General features: G+C 38.5%; 1 protein-coding gene across 1 annotated transcript; it reads right to left on the bottom strand.

The window, feature by feature from the left end:
* Window positions 1-5,122: 5,122 nt before the first annotated feature.
* LOC105049046 (tubulin beta-3 chain) lies at window positions 5,123-20,148 on the bottom strand. The gene is made up of 3 exons (XM_010928582.4): window positions 19,620-20,148; window positions 7,024-7,293; window positions 5,123-6,104 (listed from the first exon to the last, which is right to left on the bottom strand). Exons 1-3 carry the CDS (start codon window positions 20,011-20,013, stop codon window positions 5,428-5,430), a joined length of 1,341 nt encoding a protein of 446 aa, XP_010926884.1. The 5' UTR covers window positions 20,014-20,148; the 3' UTR covers window positions 5,123-5,427.
* Window positions 20,149-21,422: the final 1,274 nt, after the last annotated feature.

Raw genomic sequence — 21,422 nt, 5'->3', positions numbered from 1 at the left:
GGTTGATCCAAATCTGAAATCAGAGTGTATTGGGTTGGCTTGTACCCGGAAAACAAGTGGACTAGCTTGGGATAGCTAGTGTCGGAGTTTCCGACGTTTGTATTCGGGTTGAATACAAGTATAGTGGATTGGAATTCCCAAGTAGGAGCTTGGGGAGTGGATGTAGGTGCAAGGTTGGCACCGAACCACTATAAATCATTGTGTTTGTGGTGTGCATAATTGCTTCTCTTTAACTCTTCATTATTTCCTTGCTCTCTTGCTTTAGGCAATTAATCTTGAACTAAGATTTTTCTCCTCATTCATTTTGCTATTGACAAACATTTTTTATAAGTCATTAGTTAAGCTTATAATTTTTAGAAACCCAATTCACCCCCCCTCTTGGGTTGCATAGCTGGGCAACACATATGATATCGAAATCAATCAATATAATGCATAACGAAATCAATATGTTTAATCATGCTTCATCATAACATATCAAAATAAGATATTTTTCATAGCAAAATATTATTCATCCAATTCATGTATCATTTCACAAATTATGTCAGAAAAATATATTATAATTTACAAATAAATCTAAAAAAAATAAAGCATTACTTATCTCGTATGCATTCCAATAAATCTACATAATTTTAGAAATATCTTTCTAAAATTTTTGATTCATAGTTCATATCATGGTATCCTATGATCAGATATCTATAACCTTATACAAGATTATTCCAATAATTGAAAGGATATGAATAATTAAGAAAGATAGAATTGATGGATACCCATATCTTATAGTCCAGATTGGTCCGGTCATCTAATTTCATCTAGTCAAAAATCTAATTAGGACATAGATGGTCCAAAATTTGGCTATCGTACCAAATCAGATTTTCAAAATGATAGGATCGAGATTTTTTTATTAAGTTCATAAATCAGGTAGAGAGAGAAAATCAGAGGAGAGAGAATTCATAAGATACAATCCAAATTGATCAGGTGATATAGTCCAACATCACAATTGGTCCAATCAAAATAATCTAATCAAGTCATGGTTAAATCAGTATACAGATGATTTAAAATAAAATCATTGATGATCAAATCTAGTGGTTCATGGTCTGATCAAAGTGCTGGCATACTGCCTGATGACCATGGATCAGGATGCTATTTCACTAGAATCATTCAAACTCATCATCACTCTTCTCATAATTTTAAAAAATCTTAGGAGAGAGAAATAATCTAGAGAGAAAAAATTTTAGAGAAAGAAAATAGAGAGAGAACTAGAGAGAAAGAGAAAAAAGAGAGAACAGAGGAGAGAGAGAGTCTTTTTTTTTCTTTTTCTTTCTTTCTCTTTTTTTTTCCTTTTCTTTTCCTCTTTTTCTTTCTTTTCTTTTCTTTTTTCTCTTTCTTCCTTCTTCTTCTTCCTTCGTTTCAGCAAAACAGGGGATCTTTGAGTCCCTTTCATCTTCCCCGACTCCAAAGGAGTCTTGCCCAGAGAAGGTGGCTGGAGGTACGACCCATGGCGGCGAGGCTATGGCTCCATGTTCGGGTGCTCGCTGGCGATGGGTGGCATCGAAAAATACACACACATGAACGGCCAAACAGGGGTTTCAAAATTCTGAATTTTTTCAAAAAAAACAATGATAAATTGGCAAAAATCTTGATTTATAATCAAAGGAATTGAAAAGAGGATTCTTTGATTCATTACCTTACTCTTTGTGGTATTTTGGGCCATGAAATCGTCGGCAAAAGCCTTCAATCCGAGAAGAAAAAATGATGAAACAGGATGAAAATAGGGAGAGGAAGAGTGCTTCTCTGATGATGGATGGCCGAGCAAGGGGAGGGGTTTCCACTTTATAGAGAATACTCAAGTTTTTTAGCTCGGATTGGGTCTCCTCATTGGGGTTGGAAGAAGACTCTCAACGGGAGAGTCTTCTTCCTCCCATTAAATCCCCTGTTTCTTCTTCCTTTTTTTTGTGCTTTTAGATTGGGCTTGGGTTTGGACTTAGGTCATAACAAACGGCCTTGCCATCTCTAATACCATTTCCGTCATTGCTAAAACTACTATTAGCAACGGTAAAAATACCATTGCTAATAGCCATCGGTAAAATAATTATTTGCGATAAAAAAATTACCATCAGTAATGCCATTGCTTATACCCCCTATTAGCGATGGTAAAAATACCATCGCTAATGGCCGTCGCTAAAATCTTTATTTCTTGTAGTGGAGGAATGAGAGCTGATTGAATATGGATTAGATGTTAGTAGACATTTGTTTTCATGCTTGTTTTATCTAATCAAAAGCGGTTCTCTTTCTCAATTTTTTTGTACATGAATGGAGGGATAAGGACATAAATGCAAATTTTATCGTGTACTCTTATTATAAAAATGAATAAGATTGCATTATATCCAATCCCGCCATGAGACTAGCATTAAAGCGATCCCTATATACTTGAAATCCATTCATGACATGACCTTTGAAAGAACAAAAATCATAAGGGGCGGATACTACAAGCCATCATATGGGGCGGCCCTAGCTTCATACCACATTTCCATTTTTTGTATCTTAAAGAGAAAACTAAAAATCAAATAGGGATTGAAATTCTTTTACTAATGGAGTTTGTTAGTTCTATAACTGAAACAATGAAAAAAGAAAACAAAATCTATGTCTAAGAGAGATCCTTCGTGACCATTCATGTCCTCATTCTTCCTCATAAAGTCTCTCCATCCATTATCTTCCTTATCAAGCCCTTTCTCCCACCCATAATGTTTTCATCCCAAGTTCTTTTCTCCTCTTCCAAACCCTACGCATCATCTCTTCTATCCACGAGGCCTTCCTCGAGTTTCTTTATCTTCTTTCAAATTCATTTTCTTTTCTAAGATCTTTATATCCAAAAATTTATGTAAACTATGTATCATTTTACCTAGAGATATGTATTGGGACGTCAGACTGTGTATCATTTTACTTAGAGGTGTGTATTAGGACGTCAGATGAATATTTTGCTAACAATGTATCAACTGATCATATACTATGTACTGATTGATATTAAGTTCGGTAAATTATGTATCAATTTATTTGTAGGTGTGTTTGAGTCATCACTGGGTGTGTATCAAAAAAATTTGCAGTATGTATTAGGAAGCCATTTAGTGAGTATCATTTACTCATATGCTATGTACTAATGAGTGCTATGTTTTGAAAACTGTATATCGCTTTTTAGAAATATGTATTTGGACGTCGGATGAATATTTTGTTAGATGTATATTAACTAGTCATATACTGAAAATTTTTTTGATTTTTTAGTTTATTCTTTAAAATTGATATTAAGAAAAATATGGCAAAGTGTGAAGCCCACCCCTTATGATTTTTGTTCCCTCCGAAGACTCTTGCAAAGCATATGAGATCCTTTATATTGTGGTGTTCGTGGGATGAATCATTGATCAACTATTCTTGCTTAAGAACGAAATGAACAAAAATAGTATTATTATATATATACATATATATAGCCGTGTTAAACGGACAGTAAGGATTGTATTTCATTCAGAATAGATTAAAAAAAGCATACTATTCTTGCTTAAGAAGAAAATGAACAAAAATAGTACCATTATATATATAGCTGTATTAAACGGACAGCAAGGATTGCATTTTATTAAGAATAGATTAAAAAATAATTTTCTCCGCATGACGGGGGAATACTCACCACTATACTACAACGACTGTTGCGATTAAAGATATCGAATAAATTTATTTATAATAACAAATTTAAGGATCTGCACGTTTGCTTCTGACAATATTCGCAGATGGTGGTTTTAAGAGGGACGTTGAGCAACACATCCGCACCTCCAGCGGTAGAAATAAAGTGCGTGTAAGCAAAAGCAAAACTATAAGGACGCAAGCAACGTTGGCTTGCTTAATCTTCAATGTAGTGTTTTTTTTTTTTGGGTAGAAAATCTTCAATGTAGTTGCTCATGCTTCACAAGCATACAAATGAATACGGCTGATTTTATTCCATTTCAATCGCATACTATGCTATTGATTACCGATGCAGAACCCACCTGAATGAAAGATAAGTGATCCGACAAAGGTAAAACATTGATGAACTCGAAACTAGAGGATCCAAACCTTGAAGAGGCCCACATATAAAGTTGCTCTTGCTGCTTCCCCCCTAGAGTGAATTCCCACAGTTATGTGGGCAAGATAATGAGAGGATGACTCGACAAGCTCCATGCCAAGAATATCAGACAAGGTTCAGCTTGCGATCACCTGTCACTGCAGGCAGCTAGAACGCACAAAGGTTGAAGAATTGAGAATAAATAACCACCGTATTGCCATAACTGGATAAATAAATAAAGGAACCACAGAAGATTGCCGCATATCCTATCTAAACTGCATTGTCCTCGTTGAAATGCTTGGGCGCCATAAAATGCCAGTACAGCGAGATGCTTTGAGGGACATCAAGCCAACCAAACAAAAATTCAAAAAAGAAGGCCGGTGTATCAAAATCTCAGCCAAGATAATAAACCCACTATTACCAAACTATGTTGCAGTGCTGGTTTTGAAAATTAATCCTTCGAAAACCTGTTTAAAAAAGATAAAAATATTTAAAAAATATCAGCCGAAACAATTGTATCATGCCAGCCGGTATACCAGTTCATATCGGCCTACATATTTGACTTCGAGATGTTCTATATTTTTCTTATATACTTCCCTAATATCAGCTGAAATTTCCAGATACAAGATTATCACAGAAAGACAGTTGTTCCTGAATCTACGTAAACCCATACAGTCTGACAGCTATCATACAATATCCAGGCCCCAATTGAGGACCTCCCACCTGAAGACAGCTGTAGATAAACAGTATCCAAGACCTCATTCTCGTAAAGGCAAGAAGAAACGTAAATCTGGATATCATATTTTAGGTATGTCTATAAGGAGAACATGGGTAGGTCTTCACGACTTGCTGCATGCCTGCATAGCCTCACACCTTATGAAAAAGTACTCCGACCCAATTAGCTTCCAAGCATTAACCAGTCTCATCTTCTAACATTCCAAAGAGAGGCTGATGAAAAGCACCAGCAACCAAAATGCTACAAAATCACCAGAAGCTAAACAGTGACAGAGAACACTCCAGAGTACATAGGAACCCAAATGCGCTCAACTCAAGGGATAACCCATTACACATTCCATCATCCTTGGTTGAGATTATAAACAATCAGGTACATATGATGCTGACAATTAACTCAGTCCCGAAAAGATAACCAAATTACACAAAATGCCCTGACCTAGCAAACTCATTGCACTAAACACCACAAACATCAGTTCATACAAAGAGTCATACAACCATAGACATAGAAAGCATGTCCTTCAATATTGGAAACGTAATCAAATCCCTGTCATAGCAAACCTGAGATAGTTTTTAAAAAAAAATGGCCAGGATCAGAAAGAGAATGTAACTCAGGCTGCAATATCCTCCTCTTCTTCCTCTTCCTCGTACTCTTCATCATCTACTGTTGCATCCTGGTACTGCTGGTACTCTGCCACCAGGTCGTTCATGTTGCTCTCAGCCTCAGTGAACTCCATCTCATCCATACCCTCACCTGTGTACCAGTGCAAGAAAGCCTTCCTCCTGAACATGGCTGTGAACTGTTCACTGACCCTACGGAACATCTCCTGAATGGAGGTTGAGTTACCAATAAAAGTGGATGCCATCTTTAGCCCCTTTGGTGGGATGTCACACACGCTGGACTTGACATTGTTTGGGATCCACTCAACAAAGTATGAAGAGTTTTTGTTCTGGACATTGATCATCTGCTCATCAACTTCCTTTGTGCTCATCTTCCCACGGAACATGGCCGAAGCAGTGAGGTAGCGGCCATGCCGAGGGTCAGCAGCACACATCATGTTCTTTGAGTCCCACATCTGTTGGGTGAGCTCAGGCACAGTGAGTGCCCTGTACTGCTGGGAACCCCTTGAGGTAAGGGGAGCAAAGCCAACCATGAAGAAGTGGAGGCGAGGGAATGGGATCAGGTTGACTGCAAGCTTCCGGAGGTCAGAGTTTAGCTGACCAGGGAACCGGAGACAGCATGTGACACCACTCATGGTGGCAGAGATTAGGTGATTAAGATCACCAACTGCAGCAAAGAGATACAAAACAAAACATTAAAGCATCAGAGATGGAGCAAGATGAAAAATCTGATACTGCTTAACTACTCTTCTAACTATTCATAACCTTCCTATAAACAACCTAAGACCTAATAATTGTCTTAATGGCATATCTAGTTCTTCCCATCTCATTTCTTCTTTTATAGAATAACAAAACAGCTATCTGTAGGTAGGGGATCTCAATATTCTCAAACATTAAAAATATTGAATAGAAGACAACTAGGACATGAGTGAAACATGAAAAGAGAGAAAGCAACAGGACCTACAGACACAATCTTAGATGTTTAATTAAAGATTATTTCATGATGACATCATGGGTTAAGAAACAACATATCATGAATTAAAAAAGTAATATTACATACACGATCCAAATATAAACACTAAAATGAGTAGGCAATCATTCAATGCAGTACCACAGTTCCTTGGATTTTCTCATGAGGTTGCTCACATTCAAAGAGACCTGAAGAAAAGCGGCTTGACTTTTGCAGTAAGGCAATAAGCAAGGAAGACCAAGGAACTAAGATAAGTTGGATCAATATTGTTGAAAAGAGTTAAAAATTCTTGCTTATACTGAGCATTTAGCCCCAGTAAATAAAAAAAAAAGTCATAGCAAAAAGTGGCAACTAGAAAATAGTACTATCAAAACACAGTTTTCAGTGAACTTTTGGTATCAACAGGACAAGTATCAGTGATTTACCATCACCGTTTTAGTGTCACATGCCTAAATCAGCATGTGACACAAAATGTACAGGGTACAACATAGTGATATGAGTGATCAAGCACATTAAAACCTCTACCACATGTAAATTCAATTAGTTCTTTCACATAATAAATAAAAATAAAAAATCATAGAACTTAAAGAAAATGTAACACAACAAAGTAACTTACAGGTAGGGGTTGCAAGCTTCAGGGTGCGGAAGCAAATGTCATAAAGAGCTTCATTATCAAGAACCATACATTCATCAGCATTCTCAACAAGCTGATGAACAGACAGAGTGGCATTGTATGGCTCTACAACAGTGTCTGACACTTTTGGCGATGGAAAAACAGAGAATGTCAACATCATGCGATCTGGATACTCTTCTCTGATCTTAGAGATGAGAAGGGTGCCCATGCCAGATCCAGTTCCTCCTCCCAAAGAGTGGCAAACTTGGAATCCTGTACACAAAAAGATTTAGAAGGTTCATTGTTATACCCATAATAAAGTAACCAAACCTACACCATATGAAATGAATAGCACATTAAGAAATTTAATCTACACGCATACACAAGGATCATAACACATTATATTATATATATGTAGAGAGAGAGAGAGAGGTAGACTTCCTAGCTCCCATCCGATCGGATCCCCCTCCGTTGGATCGGCGTGCATCTCAGAACTTTTTTTTTATAAGCTAACGGAGGAGTTTGAAGGGCATTAGCTGAACTGACGTGTTAAAAAAAAAAAAAAAAAAAGCAGCAATCAATGAGACGCGATGCGACGTAAGGCCAGCACAGGCGACCGTCATCATCTCCTCCATCGTCGTCTTCCAGTAACCCACCCACCCGCCTCGTCTCTTCTTCTCTCTCTCCCCCCCACCCCCAGCCGCCGTCTTCCGGTAACCCCCCCCCCACCCCCCACCTGCACCTCCTCTCTTCTCTCTCCCTCCACCCATGGCCACTGTCTTTCGATAACCACCCCCCCCACGCCTCCTTCTCTTCTTCTCTCTCTCCTGCGGTCGCCGTCTCATTTCATTCCAAGTCAAGTTTCCCACCCCGCAGCCGCCATCTCCTCTCCTCCCAAACCCTATACCGGTCATCAGTGAATATTTTTTATGAATTACATTCAAAATTTATATTCTTATTATTTCTCATTGTTTGTGTTTATATTGAGAGAATAAACAATCTGCAAATAACCCTATATAGGATAAACACTCCATCCATGATAAACAACAAGAGAGAAGGATAAACACTAAGTCCTGCGAAAATAAACACAAATTATCAAAAAATAAACACAAACTCCAAATAATAAACAGAAATTATGAATAATAAATACAGACTGCAAATAAACACAAGTTCTTTGCAGATAAACAGAAACTGTGAATAATAAACGCAAACTTCGTATCGATGAACAGAAATTTTTTAGGATAAATACAAATTCGAGATTCAAAAGTTAAGTGATCTTAGGGTCCACCCACAATAAACAACAACAAAAGAGGAAGAGAGAAGGATAAATACTAAGTCCTGTGGAAATAAACACAAACTATCAGAAAATAAATACAAATTCTAAATAATAAACAGAAACTGCGAATAGTAAATACAAACTCTAAATAATAAACAGAAACTGCGAATAATAAATACAAACTTTGTGCAAATAAACAGAAATTGTGAATAATAAACGCAAACTCTATATCGATAAACAGAAACTTTTCAAGATAAACACAAACTCGAATTGGGCTCCGATTGAAGTTTGTATTTATTATTTGAAATTTGTGTTTATTATTTGAAGTTTGTTTTTATCCTCCGATAGTTTATGTTTATCCTCCAATAGTTTGTGTTTGTTTTCACAGGACTTAGGTTTATCCTTCGTCCTCTTATTGTTTATTATGGTGGACTAGGACCGCTCGATGAGTTTGTGTTTATCCTGAGGAGTTTCTGTTTATCGGCAAAGAGTTTGTATTTATTATTCATAGTTTTTATTTATTATTCGAAATTTATGTTTATTATTCGTAGTTTCTATTTATTATTTGGAGTTTGTGTTTATCTTCAGATAGTTTGTGTTTATTTGGGTAGGACTTAGTGTTTATCATCCTTTCTGGGTGGACCATTGAATCACTCAATTTTTGAACTCCTGTTTATCCTGAAAAATTTTTGTTTATCGACACAAAGTTTGAATTTATTATTTACAGTTTTGCAAAGACCCGAATTATGACCTGACCCGAAGAGCCCGCGTTGCGATCCTAATAGATTTTTTTCTAATTTATCAGCACTTTATAACGCAAACTGCTATCATCTATCACCATGACGGATTCTGGACAGCTTTCAAAGCCGTGCATGGATGCCTTCAACCTTCCTGAATATTTTTTTTGTCTCCACGAAACAGAGGACCCATGTCCTCTTCTTCCTCCTTTATTACGGAACAGGATTAATAAATCAATAAAATTTAAGCCTAAAATCGGAGAGATTAACGAAGGAAGCTGGAAGGATTCATGAAGGAGGCACCTTCTGGCGTCTCCTCTCTTCATCGCATGTGTAGGCGCCTACATGTGGAAGAGGCCGGTGGCGGGGCGGTGGACGCCGATGGAGGCCGACGATGGTGCGGCCAGGCCCGACGGATGAGCGAGTGCCTCGCCTAGGAGCATATAGCGCCTACATATGAATTATAGGCGCCTACAATTGAATTGTACGCGCCTACAATTCATGTAGGTGCCTACATGCAGAGGAGGCCACCGGTGGGGCGGCAGAGGCCGATGGCGAGCTGGCGGAGGCCAACGACGGTGCAGCCAAGCCCGATGGATGCACGAGCACCTCACCTAGGAGCATGTAATGGAGGATGGCGACAAGCTGGCGAAGGCCGATGGCGGGCCGGCGAATGCTCGTGTAAGAGCATGTAGCCTACAATTCAATTGTAAGCGCTGTAGGCACCTACATGTGAATTATAGGTGCCTACATGTGAATTGTAGGCACCTACAATTGCCTACAATTCACATGTAGACGCCTACATGCTCCATATAGGTGAGGCGCATGCGTCCACTGGGCCTGGCTGCGCCACCGTCGGCCTCCGCCGGCCTACCGCATCTCGTGGGCTATGCCACCTACTTCAGACTTCTCTCACATGTATCTTCACCGTCTAAACTCTGCTTGAGATGTTCTTGGCTCGTTGGACTATGTTTGGGATACTCTTGGCGCGTATCTTCTGTTGGATTATTATTCGCAGTTTCTGTTTATTATTCAAAGTTTGTGTTTATCATCTTGATTTTTATTTATTTTCGCAGGACTTAATGTTTATCCTTGTTGTTTGTCGTGGGTGGATCTAGGATCACTTAATTTTTAACCATAAGTTTGTATTTATTTTTTATTTATCGGCATAGAGTTTACATTTATTATTCGTAGTTTCTATTTATCTACACAGAGTTTGTGTTTATTATTCGCAGTTTCTGTTTATCTCTACAGAGTTTGTGTTTATTATTCGCAGTTTCTATTTATTATTCGCAGTTTCTGTTTATTATTTAAAATTTGTATTTATTTCCGATAGTCCGAGAAGTTTCCAATTCGCCTTTGGATGTGCGCGCATGGCTGAACTTCTTATATGTATTTCTTGTCCGTATGCCTGCATGTTGCCCGTAACCTAACAGGGACGATTAAGTTTTCGATGAATCATTCGTGCCTTCATGAAGGTGCCTATGATTGTAGGTACCTACAAGGGGAAAGAAGAAGATGAACAGGAGCCAGGATGGAAAGAAGATAAATAAGAGCTAGGATGTTGATCGAGATTTCAAAAATTTAATGAACTTGAATCAAATCGAATGAAACAAATCGGTCTGAAATTGCATGAATGCAGAAAAGAGACGACTGATTGTAGGCACCTACAACCAGGATGTAGGCGCCTCACCTACATCCAGGATGTAGGTGCCTACAAACAATCAGGATGTAGGCACCTTCCACCGATTTTAGATCCATTCGTTACATTTGATCAGACCCAAGTTCACCAAACTAGTTTGGAATATCGACTTAAAATCAAGATCCTCACTCCTGTTGATCTTCTTTCCTCTTGTTCATCTCCTCCCGTTCATCTTCTTTCCCTTCCGACCGTTTCGTTCCTCTCAAAATCCCTAGCTCCCATCTCCAAACCCATCATACCATCTCCACTCACATCTCAAATCTCAAACCAAAAAACCTCCTCCCCACCTTCGAGAAAGGATGGCTCCGAAGATGCGTCTTCCCCAATGCCATAGAACAACCAGAAGTAAAGAAAGCAGAAGGAGAAGAGCAAGAGAAGCAACAACTCCAGCTTCATCATCTTCTCCAAGAACTCCAGTAAGTGACAAAAATATTCTCTGATCGTATTGTAGATATGAATTTTCTAGATTCAGAGATATTCGAGATTGCAAACTTGATTAGAGGTATGGGATGAAAATTCATCTACACAGTTGAAGCCCCAATGTTTATGAAGTTAATTAAAAAACTTTATCAAAATATTTCATTTGAAGATGATATCGATACCATATCATCTTCAGTAAAAGAAAAAAAAATTTATTTTGATGATGAAATACTAAGATAAATTTTGAAACTTCCAACCGAAGGTGATCTGCGAGATAGTAAAGAAGATAGAAGTGCAAGAATAAAAACTGTTCTTGGGATAGAGGACCATGGTCAATTTCATAAAATTTATGGGCGACACTTAAACGTTGAAATGAGATTCTTCCATATCATTATTTGTTAGATTATACAACCTAAAGCAGGAGGATTTGATATTATAACAAAGAGGGACTTAGCAATTATGTATCATATAGTCCAATGCATCTCACTCAACCTTTCAAAAATGATTATCAGGACTATGCAAGAAGCGGTAGGTAGAGCACATACATTCCTACCTTATGCCATGATTTTAACCCATATCTTTAAATATTATGGAGTAAGAATTCAGAGAGAACAATCCACGAAATTAAGCAGAGATAGCAAAATCAATAAAGGAGCCCTCAACAGAATACACTGGTTCAAAACTAATGATGGTCAGTGGATTAGAAAGGATGGTAACAGAGAACATGTTGAGGAAGATATTTCAACTGAAGAAGAAAGACCTAAGTTTAATAGGAGTGGAACAAGACCTTTCAGATCTACAGAGCCTAGAGATGTTGATCAAGGAAGACTGCAGATGTGGTCAGTGCAATCGCTTGGAAGATCGCATCTATTCTTCAGTCCTTGTCTTCAAGAGAGAGTACTGCATGAATGGATCCAATCAGCACACAAATTCTTTGTTCAAGCAAAAATTGAACAATCTTATTTCAGCAGTGTAGGATATTAGATAGGATATTCATAATTTGATCTATCGTATTGAGAAATTAGAGAGATGTTCACCTCATACAGATATGCAACATCAGCTAGACGAGGTTATCTACACTCTTAGAGTGCTCCAGACTGCGATACAGAGAGAATCAGGTGAGATAGAAAGATAAAATATTCTCTCTACTGGATTGGCTACAGTATTGCAGAATGTTGTCCGGATCAGGTGCGCACTCTCACCCCATCGCGTCTCTTTTTTTTTAAGCAATGCCAGGTCAGCTAATGGGAGGATAGAAATCCTCCGTTTGCCCAAACAACTGTCTTGGAGATGCGTGCCAATCCAACGGAGAGGGATTTGACTAGATGGGAGCTGAGATCCGGACAATATTCTGCAATACTATAGCCAACCGAGTAAAGAGAATATTTTGTATTTTTATCCCACCTAATTCTCTGTATCGCAGTCTGGAACACTCTAAGAGTGCAAATAATCTCGTCTAGCTGATGTTGCATATCTGTATGAGGTGAACATCTCTCTAATTTCTCAATACGACAAATCAAATTACGAATATCCTATCTTATGTCCAGCACTGCTGAAATAAATGTCCAATTTTTGCTCGAACGAACTATGTGCTGGTCGGATCCATACGTGCAGTACTCTCCTAAAGACAAGAACTAAAGAATAGATGCGATCTCCCGAGCGATTGCATTGACCACATCTGAAGTCATCCTCACTCGATCAACATCTCTAGACTCCATAGGCTCCGTAGATCTGGAAGGTCTTACTCCACTCCTATTAAACTGAGGTCTCTCTTTCTCAGCTGAAATATCCTCAACATGTTCTCTGCTTCCACCTTTCTAGTCCACTGACTATCATCAATTTTCAATCAATGCATTCTATTGAGGACTCTTTTGTTGATTTTGCTATCTCTGCCTAATTTCGTTGATTGTACACTCTGCATCCTTACTCCATAATGTTTAAAGATATGGATTAAAATTATGGTATAAGATAGGAATGTCTGTGCTCTACCCACCGCTTCTTGCATAGCCCTGAGAATCATTCTTAAAAAGTTGAATGAGATGTATTGGACTATATGATACATAATTGCTAAGTCCCTCTCTGTTATAGTATCAAATCCTCCTGTTCTAGGTTGTATAATCCAACAAACAATGATGTAGAAGAATCTCATCTCAATGTTTAAGTGTCACCCATAAATTTTACGGAATTGATCGTAGTCCTCTACCCCAAGAACAGTTACTATTCTTACGCTTCTATCCTCTCTACTATCTCGCAGATTATCTTCAATTAGAAGTTTCAAAATTTGTCCTAATATTTCATCGTCAAAATAAAATTTTTTTACTGAAGATGATACGATATCTTCTCCAAATGAAATATTTTGATAAAATTCTTTAACTTCATAAACATTGAAGCTTCAGCTGTACAGATAAATTTTCATCCTATACCTCTATCAAGTTTGCAATCTCGAATCTCTCTGAATCTAAAAAATTCATATCCACAATATGACCAAAGAGAATATTTGTCACTTAGTGGAGTTCTTGAAGGAGATCTTGAAGGAAGTGATAAAGCTGAAATTGTTGCTTCTATTGCTCCTCTTCTCCTTCTGCTTTCTTTACTTCTCGTTGCCCTTTGACGTTGGAGAAGATGCATCTTCGGAGCCATCCTTTCTCGGAGGTGAGGAGGTTTTTGGTTTGAGATTTGAGATATGAGTGAAGATTGTATGATGGGTTTGGAGATGAAAGCTAGAGATTTTGAGAGGAACGAAACGATCGGAAGAAAAAAAAGATGAATAAAAAGAGATGAACAGAAGGAAAAAAGATGAACAAGAGCGAGGATCTTGGTTTTAAATCGATATTCCAAACTAATTTGATGAACTTGGGTCTGATCGAATATAACGAATGGATCTGAAATCGATGAAAGAAAGGCGTCTACATCCTGATTGGTTGTAGGCGCCTACATCCTGGTTGTAAGTGTCTTTTTTTCGTATTCATGCAATTTCAGATCGATTTATTTCATCCGATTTGATTCAAGTTCATCAAATTTTTGAAATCTCGACCAACATCCTAGCTCCTATTTATCTTCTTTCCATCCTGATTCCTATTCATCTTGTTCTTTCTCATTGTAGGCACCTATAATCATAGACGCCTTGATAAAGGCACGAATGATTCATCGAAAACTTAATCACCCCTGTTAGGTCACGAACGACATGCAGACATACGGACAAGAAAGACGAACAAGAAGTTCAGCCATGCGCGCACATCCAAAGGCAAACCGAAAACTTCTCAGACTATCGGAGATAAACACAAACTCCAAATAATAAACAAAAACTGCGAATAATAAACACAAACTCTGTGCAGATAAACAGAAACTGCGAATAACAAACACAAACTCTATGCAAATAAACAAAAACTACGAATAATAAATATAAACTCTGTGCCGATAAACAGAAAATAAACACAAACTCATGGTTAAAAATTAAGTAATCCTAGATCCACCCACGACAAACAACAAGGATAAATATTAAATCCTGCGAAAACAAATAAAAACCAAGAGGACAAAAACTCTGAATAATAAACAGAAACCGCGAATAATAATCCAACGAATGATACGCGCACCAGGAGCATCCCAAACAGAATCCAACAAGTAAAGAATATCCCAGAATCCAGACGGCGAAGATACGTGTGAGAGAAGTTCGAAGCAGGTGGCACGACCTACGGGGCACGATGGGTCGACAGAGGCCGACGGCAGCGCAGCCAGACCCAACGGACGCACACGCCTCACCTACATGGAGCATGTAGACGCCTACATGTAAATTGTAGGCAATTGTAGGCGCCTACATGTGAATTGTAGATGCCTACATGTGGGCGCCTACCACTAAATTATAGGCTACATGCTCCTACGCGAACGTCCGCCAGCCCACCGTCGGACTCCGCCAGCTCGCTGCCATCCTCCGCCACCCCACCGACGACCTCTGCATGTAGGCACCTACATTGAATTGTAGGCGCTGCATACTACTAGGCGAGGTGCTTACGCGTCCGTCGGACCCGCCAACTCACCGTCAGCCTCCGCCACCCCACCGACAGCCTCCTTTGCATGTAGGCGCCGCCTATTCAATTGTAGGTGCCTACAATTCAATTGTAGGCACTACATGCTCCTAGGCAAGGTGCTCGCACGTCCGTCGGGCCTGGCCGCACCACCGCCGGCCTCCGCCAACCCACTGTCGGCCTCCGCTGGCCCGTCGTCGGCCTCCGCTGGCCCGTCGTCGGCCTCCGCTGACCCACCGCTGGCATCCTCCGCACCTACAATTCACATATAAGTGCCCACATGTGATGGAGGAGACGCCTGAAGGCACCTATATGAATCCTTCCAGCTTTCTTCGTCAATCTCTCCGATTTAAGCTTAAATTTTGTTGATTTATTAATTCTATTACGTAATGGAGGAAGAAGAGAATGCAGATCCTCTGTTTCGTGGAGACAAAAAACGTTCAGGAAGGCTGAAGGCACCCATGCACGGCTCTGAAAGCTATCCAGAATCCGTCATGGTGATAGATGATAGCAATTTACGTAATAAAGTGCCGATAAATCAAAAAATATATATTAGGATCGCAACGCGGGCTCTTCGGGTTGGATCGTAATTCGGGCCTTTACGAAACTACGAATAATAAACGCAAACTTCGTACCGATAAACAGAAACTTTCCAGAATAAACAGGAGTTCAAAAGTTGAGTGATCCAATGATCCACCCAGAAAAGATGATAAAAACTAAGTCCTACCCAAATAAATACAAACTATCTGAAAATAAACAAAAACTCCAAATAATAAATAGAAACTACGAATAATAAACACAAACTTCGAATAATAAACAAAAACTATGAATAATAAATACAAACTCTGTGTCGATAAACAAAAACTCCTCAGGATAAACACAAACTCATCGAACGATCCTGGTCCACCACAATAAACAATAAGAGAAAGGAAGATAAACCTAAGTCCTGCAAAAACAAACACAAACTATCAGAGAATAAACATAAACTCCAAATAATAAATACAAACTCCAACTGGAGCCCAATCCGAGTCTGTGTTTATCTTGAAAAGTTTTTGTTTATCGGTACAGAATTTGCGTTTATTATTCGCAATTTCTGTTTATCTGCATAGAGTTTGTATTTATTATTCGCAATTTCAGTTTATTATTTGTAGTTTATATTTATTTTCTGATAATTTATGTTTATTTTCACAGAACTTAGTATTTATCCTCCTCTTCCTCTCTTATTGTTGTTTATCGTGAGTGGACCCTAGGATCATTTACTTTTGAATCTCAAATTTTATTTATCCTAAAAAAATTTTATTTATCGGCACGAAATTTGCGTTTATTATTCACAGTTTCTGTTTATTTGCACAGAATTTGTGTTTATTCGCAATCTGTTTGTGTTTATTATTCACAATTTCTATTTATTATTTGAACTTTGTGTTTATCTTCCGATAATTTGTATTTATTTTCGCAGAACTTAGTGTTTATCCTTCTCTCTTATTGTTTATCGTGGATGGAGTGTTTATCCTACCCAAAGTTATTTGCAGTTTGTGTTTATCCTCTCAATATAAACACAAACAATGAGAAACAATGAGAATATAAATTTTTGAATGTGATTCATAAAAAATATTCACTAATGACCGGTGTGGGGTTTGGAAGGAGAGGAGATGGTGGCCGCGGGGTGGGAAACTCAACTTGGGAGGAGATGAGATGGCAGCTGCGGGAGAGAGAAGAGAGGAGGCGTAGGTGGGGGGGTTACCGAAAGACAGCGGCCATGGGTGGAGGGAGAAGAGAGGTGCGGGTGGAGGGTTACCGGAAGACGACGGTTGGGGGTGGGGGAGAGAGAAGAGAGGTGGGTGGGGGGGTTGGTTACCGGAAGAAGACGACGAAGGAGACGATGACGGTCGCATGCGCTGAACTTACGTCACGTCCCATTGATTGCTACTTTCTTTTTTAACATGCCAGCTTAGCTAACGCCCTCTGAACTCCTCCGTTAGCTTATAAAAAAAGCTCTGAGATGCGCACCGATCCAACGGAGGGGGATGCGACCGGATGGGAGCTAAGATCCGATCAAGCGGCGCCTAGTCTACCTCTATATATATATATATATATATATATATAATTTAATACTTGGAAAGGCATCGTACCACAGGCCAATTTAGCAAACAACTAACCAATTACCTATGAATAAGAACAGTACAGCCAAAAAAAATAATAATAATAAGAACAGAATAAAGAGCAACAACTAAAAACTCATGTATGATATATTCCAGCTAATTAACCTGATATATATGTGTGTGTGTGTGTATATATATATATATATATATATATATATATATATATAATTTAATACTTGGAAAGGTATCGTACCACAGGCCAATTTAGCAAACAACTAACCAATTACCTATGACTAAGAACAGTACAGCCAAAAAAAATAATAATAATAAGAACGGAATAAAGAGCAACAACTAAAAACTCATGTATGATATATTCCAGCTAATTAACCTGATATTTAGTTCCTGCAATCTGTCTATGATTACAAGGGCATACATGCTACTTCAATTGATGTTTTAAAAGGCAATTTCCATGGTTTGATCTAATGTCAAAGCATACAAAATTCACCGCTTTCCTGGTAGAAGCTTCAAAGCTGTTTAAGCCCCAAATCAGACCTTTGATTTAAAACTTTACTTTTAGCTTTACCTCAACTAACATGTCACAGCTTTCTTAGTGCAAAAGGTTATATGAGATTGAAACTTATACCTGTGCAACTGAGCAAAAGGGTGAGCAATAATAATAAATCTGACCATCACAAATATATCATTCACAAACTGCTCAGATAAAAGGAAGCAAAAATCTGCAATATTCAAAACCAAACAGGATTGCAGAACTTTCCAAAATTAAAAAAAATGTGCAGCTGGTTCAATGATGTAAGTACATTTATATGTCATTATGACTTGGATCAATAAAACCCCATAGTAGTTGTAACCACACATGTGCAACCGTCTATCTCAGTAAAGCTACCACACTAACTCCAGATATATGTAACCTTCTATCAAGTGCCACTGTAATATATAAATTTCATAAGACAACGACTTAGTACACTAAAGCAGGTCTTAACAGGCCAAAGAGTGAGGAACTGAACAACACAGAATGCTAGACTACTGGACTCAAAAGACAATCTACCTAAATAATTTGGTTCTAGAAAAACATTATTCAAATTCTCACTTTTCATGAAACATATCATATAAAGCCAGTCCATGTATGAGGATGTCATGTGGCAACTTTGACATCTTTTGCATGCAAGCTACAAAAGGAAATCCATTACAACACAGCAAGTCATATATGAAGTGCTTACTGTATCAAGTTCTTATGTTAGATAGCATAAATACCAAAAGTGTGAATGAGAACAAATCCCATGATCAGGTGATTAGAAATATGATTAGCATATATGTGCAATATAAACTTCTCGGTGAGCAAGGATCCGACACAAAAAATCTAATATTCTAAACTAGCACAGCAGTTTCTTGGCCTTGACATACTAATAATAAAAAATTCCAGTTTTTAAATATCTGTAAGTCATTTCTTAATAATTTTTTGTATAAAATAGAAATTTATTATAAAATAGAAATTCGTTCTTTTAGCCACATTCTTGCTTTTATCAACTGAGAAAAATTTGGCACATACAAAAGACACAACAAATAATGCACAGGGCTATCATTAGATCAAGTAGATAAATTATACATCAACTTAAATGCTATATTGTCAAAATCAAAATAACTGGATGTGTCTTGAAAGCATTGGTACTTTATGTCAAAACCCCGCTGTGTACTGCACCAACCAACTAATTCTCACAATTGCCCACATGGCATAGAGATTTTGTTCTTTTTTCCCTTGGACCCTGTGGCTGAGCACCGTAACATTAAACATGGTCCAAAAATAACCATCTATAAGCAATAAATACGTTATAAAATCAAAGAAGCAAGCTCATACACCAATATCTGTATATATAAATGTCTATAAACAGGAGACAACATTTAAAAAAGAAACTAAAAAACAGCCAATTCTCGAAAAACAGCAAACGTAGACAACAGAGAAGAACTAAGAATTCTCACCTGCAGAGGAAAAAATTGCACAATTAACGAAAAATGAACGCTAAAGAAGACAAAAATAACGAAAATCTAAACATATAGTTCAAATTTCATCATATGAAAGGACAAAAAAGAAGACAGAAACACCAGAAACACAACATCCAAAATCAATAGATCCAGGATTCCCAACAATCGAGAGAAATGGGGGAAAAGCCTAGAAACCTTGAATTTCCTGAAAGCAAGGTTAAATTTCACAAAAAAAAAAAGAGGGAAATTTCAACACATAAACTAATACCCTCTTTATTAAACACAAATTACACAATAACTCAAAGAAGAATGAGAACATAAGCCTCAAGCCAAAATTCAGTATACCTTGCAAGCAATCGCAATTCTCGGCCTCCTTCCGCACGACATCAAGAACCGAATCAATTAGCTCCGCCCCCTCAGTATAGTGCCCTTTAGCCCAGTTGTTCCCGGCCCCGGACTGCCCAAAGACAAAGTTATCCGGGCGGAAGATCTGGCCGAAGGGCCCGGATCTCACGGAATCCATGGTCCCAGGCTCCAGATCCATGAGCACCGCCCGGGGGACGTAGCGGCCACCGCTGGCCTCATTGTAGTAGACGTTGATTCGCTCGAGCTGGAGGTCGGAGTCGCCGGAGTACCTGCCGGTGTGGTCGATCCCGTGCTCGTCGCAGATCACCTCCCAGAACTTGGCCCCGATCTGGTTGCCGCATTGGCCGCCCTGGATGTGGAGGATCTCCCTCATCTTCGCCGGATCTGCCCTTTTCTACGGTTAGGGTTAGGGTTTCGGCGATCACCGGAACCAGAAAAGAGCAGGAACAAGGAAGAAAGTGTGGATAGGAGCTAATGGGGGCGTGGAGAACGGAAGACTGTAATAGCTGGCTGTGTCGAGTCTGGTGACGCTCAGTACGTTTACCACAACCTATTTGGCGTGGATAACGGCTAGATATTTCCATTTTATCCGCCCATTCTTTGAATTTAGTGGTGACTGCAAGCAAGACCTTTACAGCCTGGGAAGGGAGAGCGCCGGTTCGAAAGATATCAAATTTCTGGACAGTTGTATATCATTTCTATGCAGGATATTCATCCGCCCGTTCGTCCATAGTGTCAGGGTGTTTGGAATATTTACGCTATTTTCACGCAGCGGTGCATATGTCTTCCGACAAAAGAGTGGACGGAAAGTGATTTTACCGTATAGAATATTTTATGCGCACCTTTCGGGATGCTTGGGTTGTGGGTACGCTATGGTGGGAGGGAAAACTACAATCGTCGTTTTCACGAAAATTACAGGGGCGGTGTGAGTCGATTGTATTGAATTAGATGGTGTTGAGATATTTTTGTATTTAGTATTGAAAAAATTATAGTCTCACCTCTTCAAATTTGAACTATTTCCAGAGACACTCTCTTCTCTTTAAAAATTTTCCAAACAATCCTTTAAAAATCAAAATTCCAAATCATTTTAAAATGATTGTCCTTCTCTCCAATCCACCAAAATTATTGGCATGCTATTGCAAATGATCAAAATACCATCTTCTCATTCAAAGCTCTCAGAATGCCTTTTCAGCTATCCTCCAAATTTTGTTTATTCTTTTCCAACCTTTTGCTCTCATCCTCTTTCCTTCTATTATTATCTAACATCTACCAACAATCCAACCCTCCATTTGATGCCAACAATCCCTCTATTCTTGCCTACAATCCAAACAGCCATCGACATTTCGAGCAGTCACCTTCCAACGACTTGACACCCTTTATAGAACAGGGATAGCAAATAAATATATAATGCTTATAGAGAGCAAGAAGAGTAGAAACAAATAAACAGACAATAGCAAGTAGATAGAAAATGTGTAATACATGTAGGGAGGGATGCCATGGATAAAGGTTCGAGTTGTATCTGCAGTGGCTCTTTGACTCTAGCACTTTTTCTATCTATTCATATCTAATTACCTGTAGTTGCATCGAGGTCTTACATTTTTATCATGGGTTTTGTTATGGTGTTCAAAGTTCTTTTTAATCTTTTCATTCTTAGTCTTTTTCTAACCATTCGATTCAAGAGAAATGGTACTGATTTATCCATTCATAATCAATTTTAACAAGCCATGTACAGGACTAGTATGGTAAATACTTCAAACTATGGAGGTGATTTGAAAATCAAAA

The sequence above is a fragment of the Elaeis guineensis genome, chromosome 7, assembly GCF_000442705.2.
Source record: "Elaeis guineensis isolate ETL-2024a chromosome 7, EG11, whole genome shotgun sequence".
Lineage (NCBI taxonomy): Eukaryota > Viridiplantae > Streptophyta > Magnoliopsida > Arecales > Arecaceae > Elaeis > Elaeis guineensis.
Note: the sequence above shows the minus strand (reverse complement) of the source record. Positions and strands in the feature narration are given on the sequence as shown.

Excerpts from the sequence above, each read along its gene's own strand:
- LOC105049046 (XM_010928582.4), bottom strand. The coding sequence starts at position 20,013 with ATGAGGGAGATCCTCCACATCCAGGGCGGCCAATGCGGCAACCAGATC. Across the intron at positions 7,294-19,619 it reads GAATTGCGATTGCTTGCAAG|GATTCCAAGTTTGCCACTCT; the intron begins GTATACTGAATT and ends TTTTGTGTACAG. Across the intron at positions 6,105-7,023 it reads GAAGCTTGCAACCCCTACCT|TTGGTGATCTTAATCACCTA; the intron begins GTAAGTTACTTT and ends TCTTTGCTGCAG.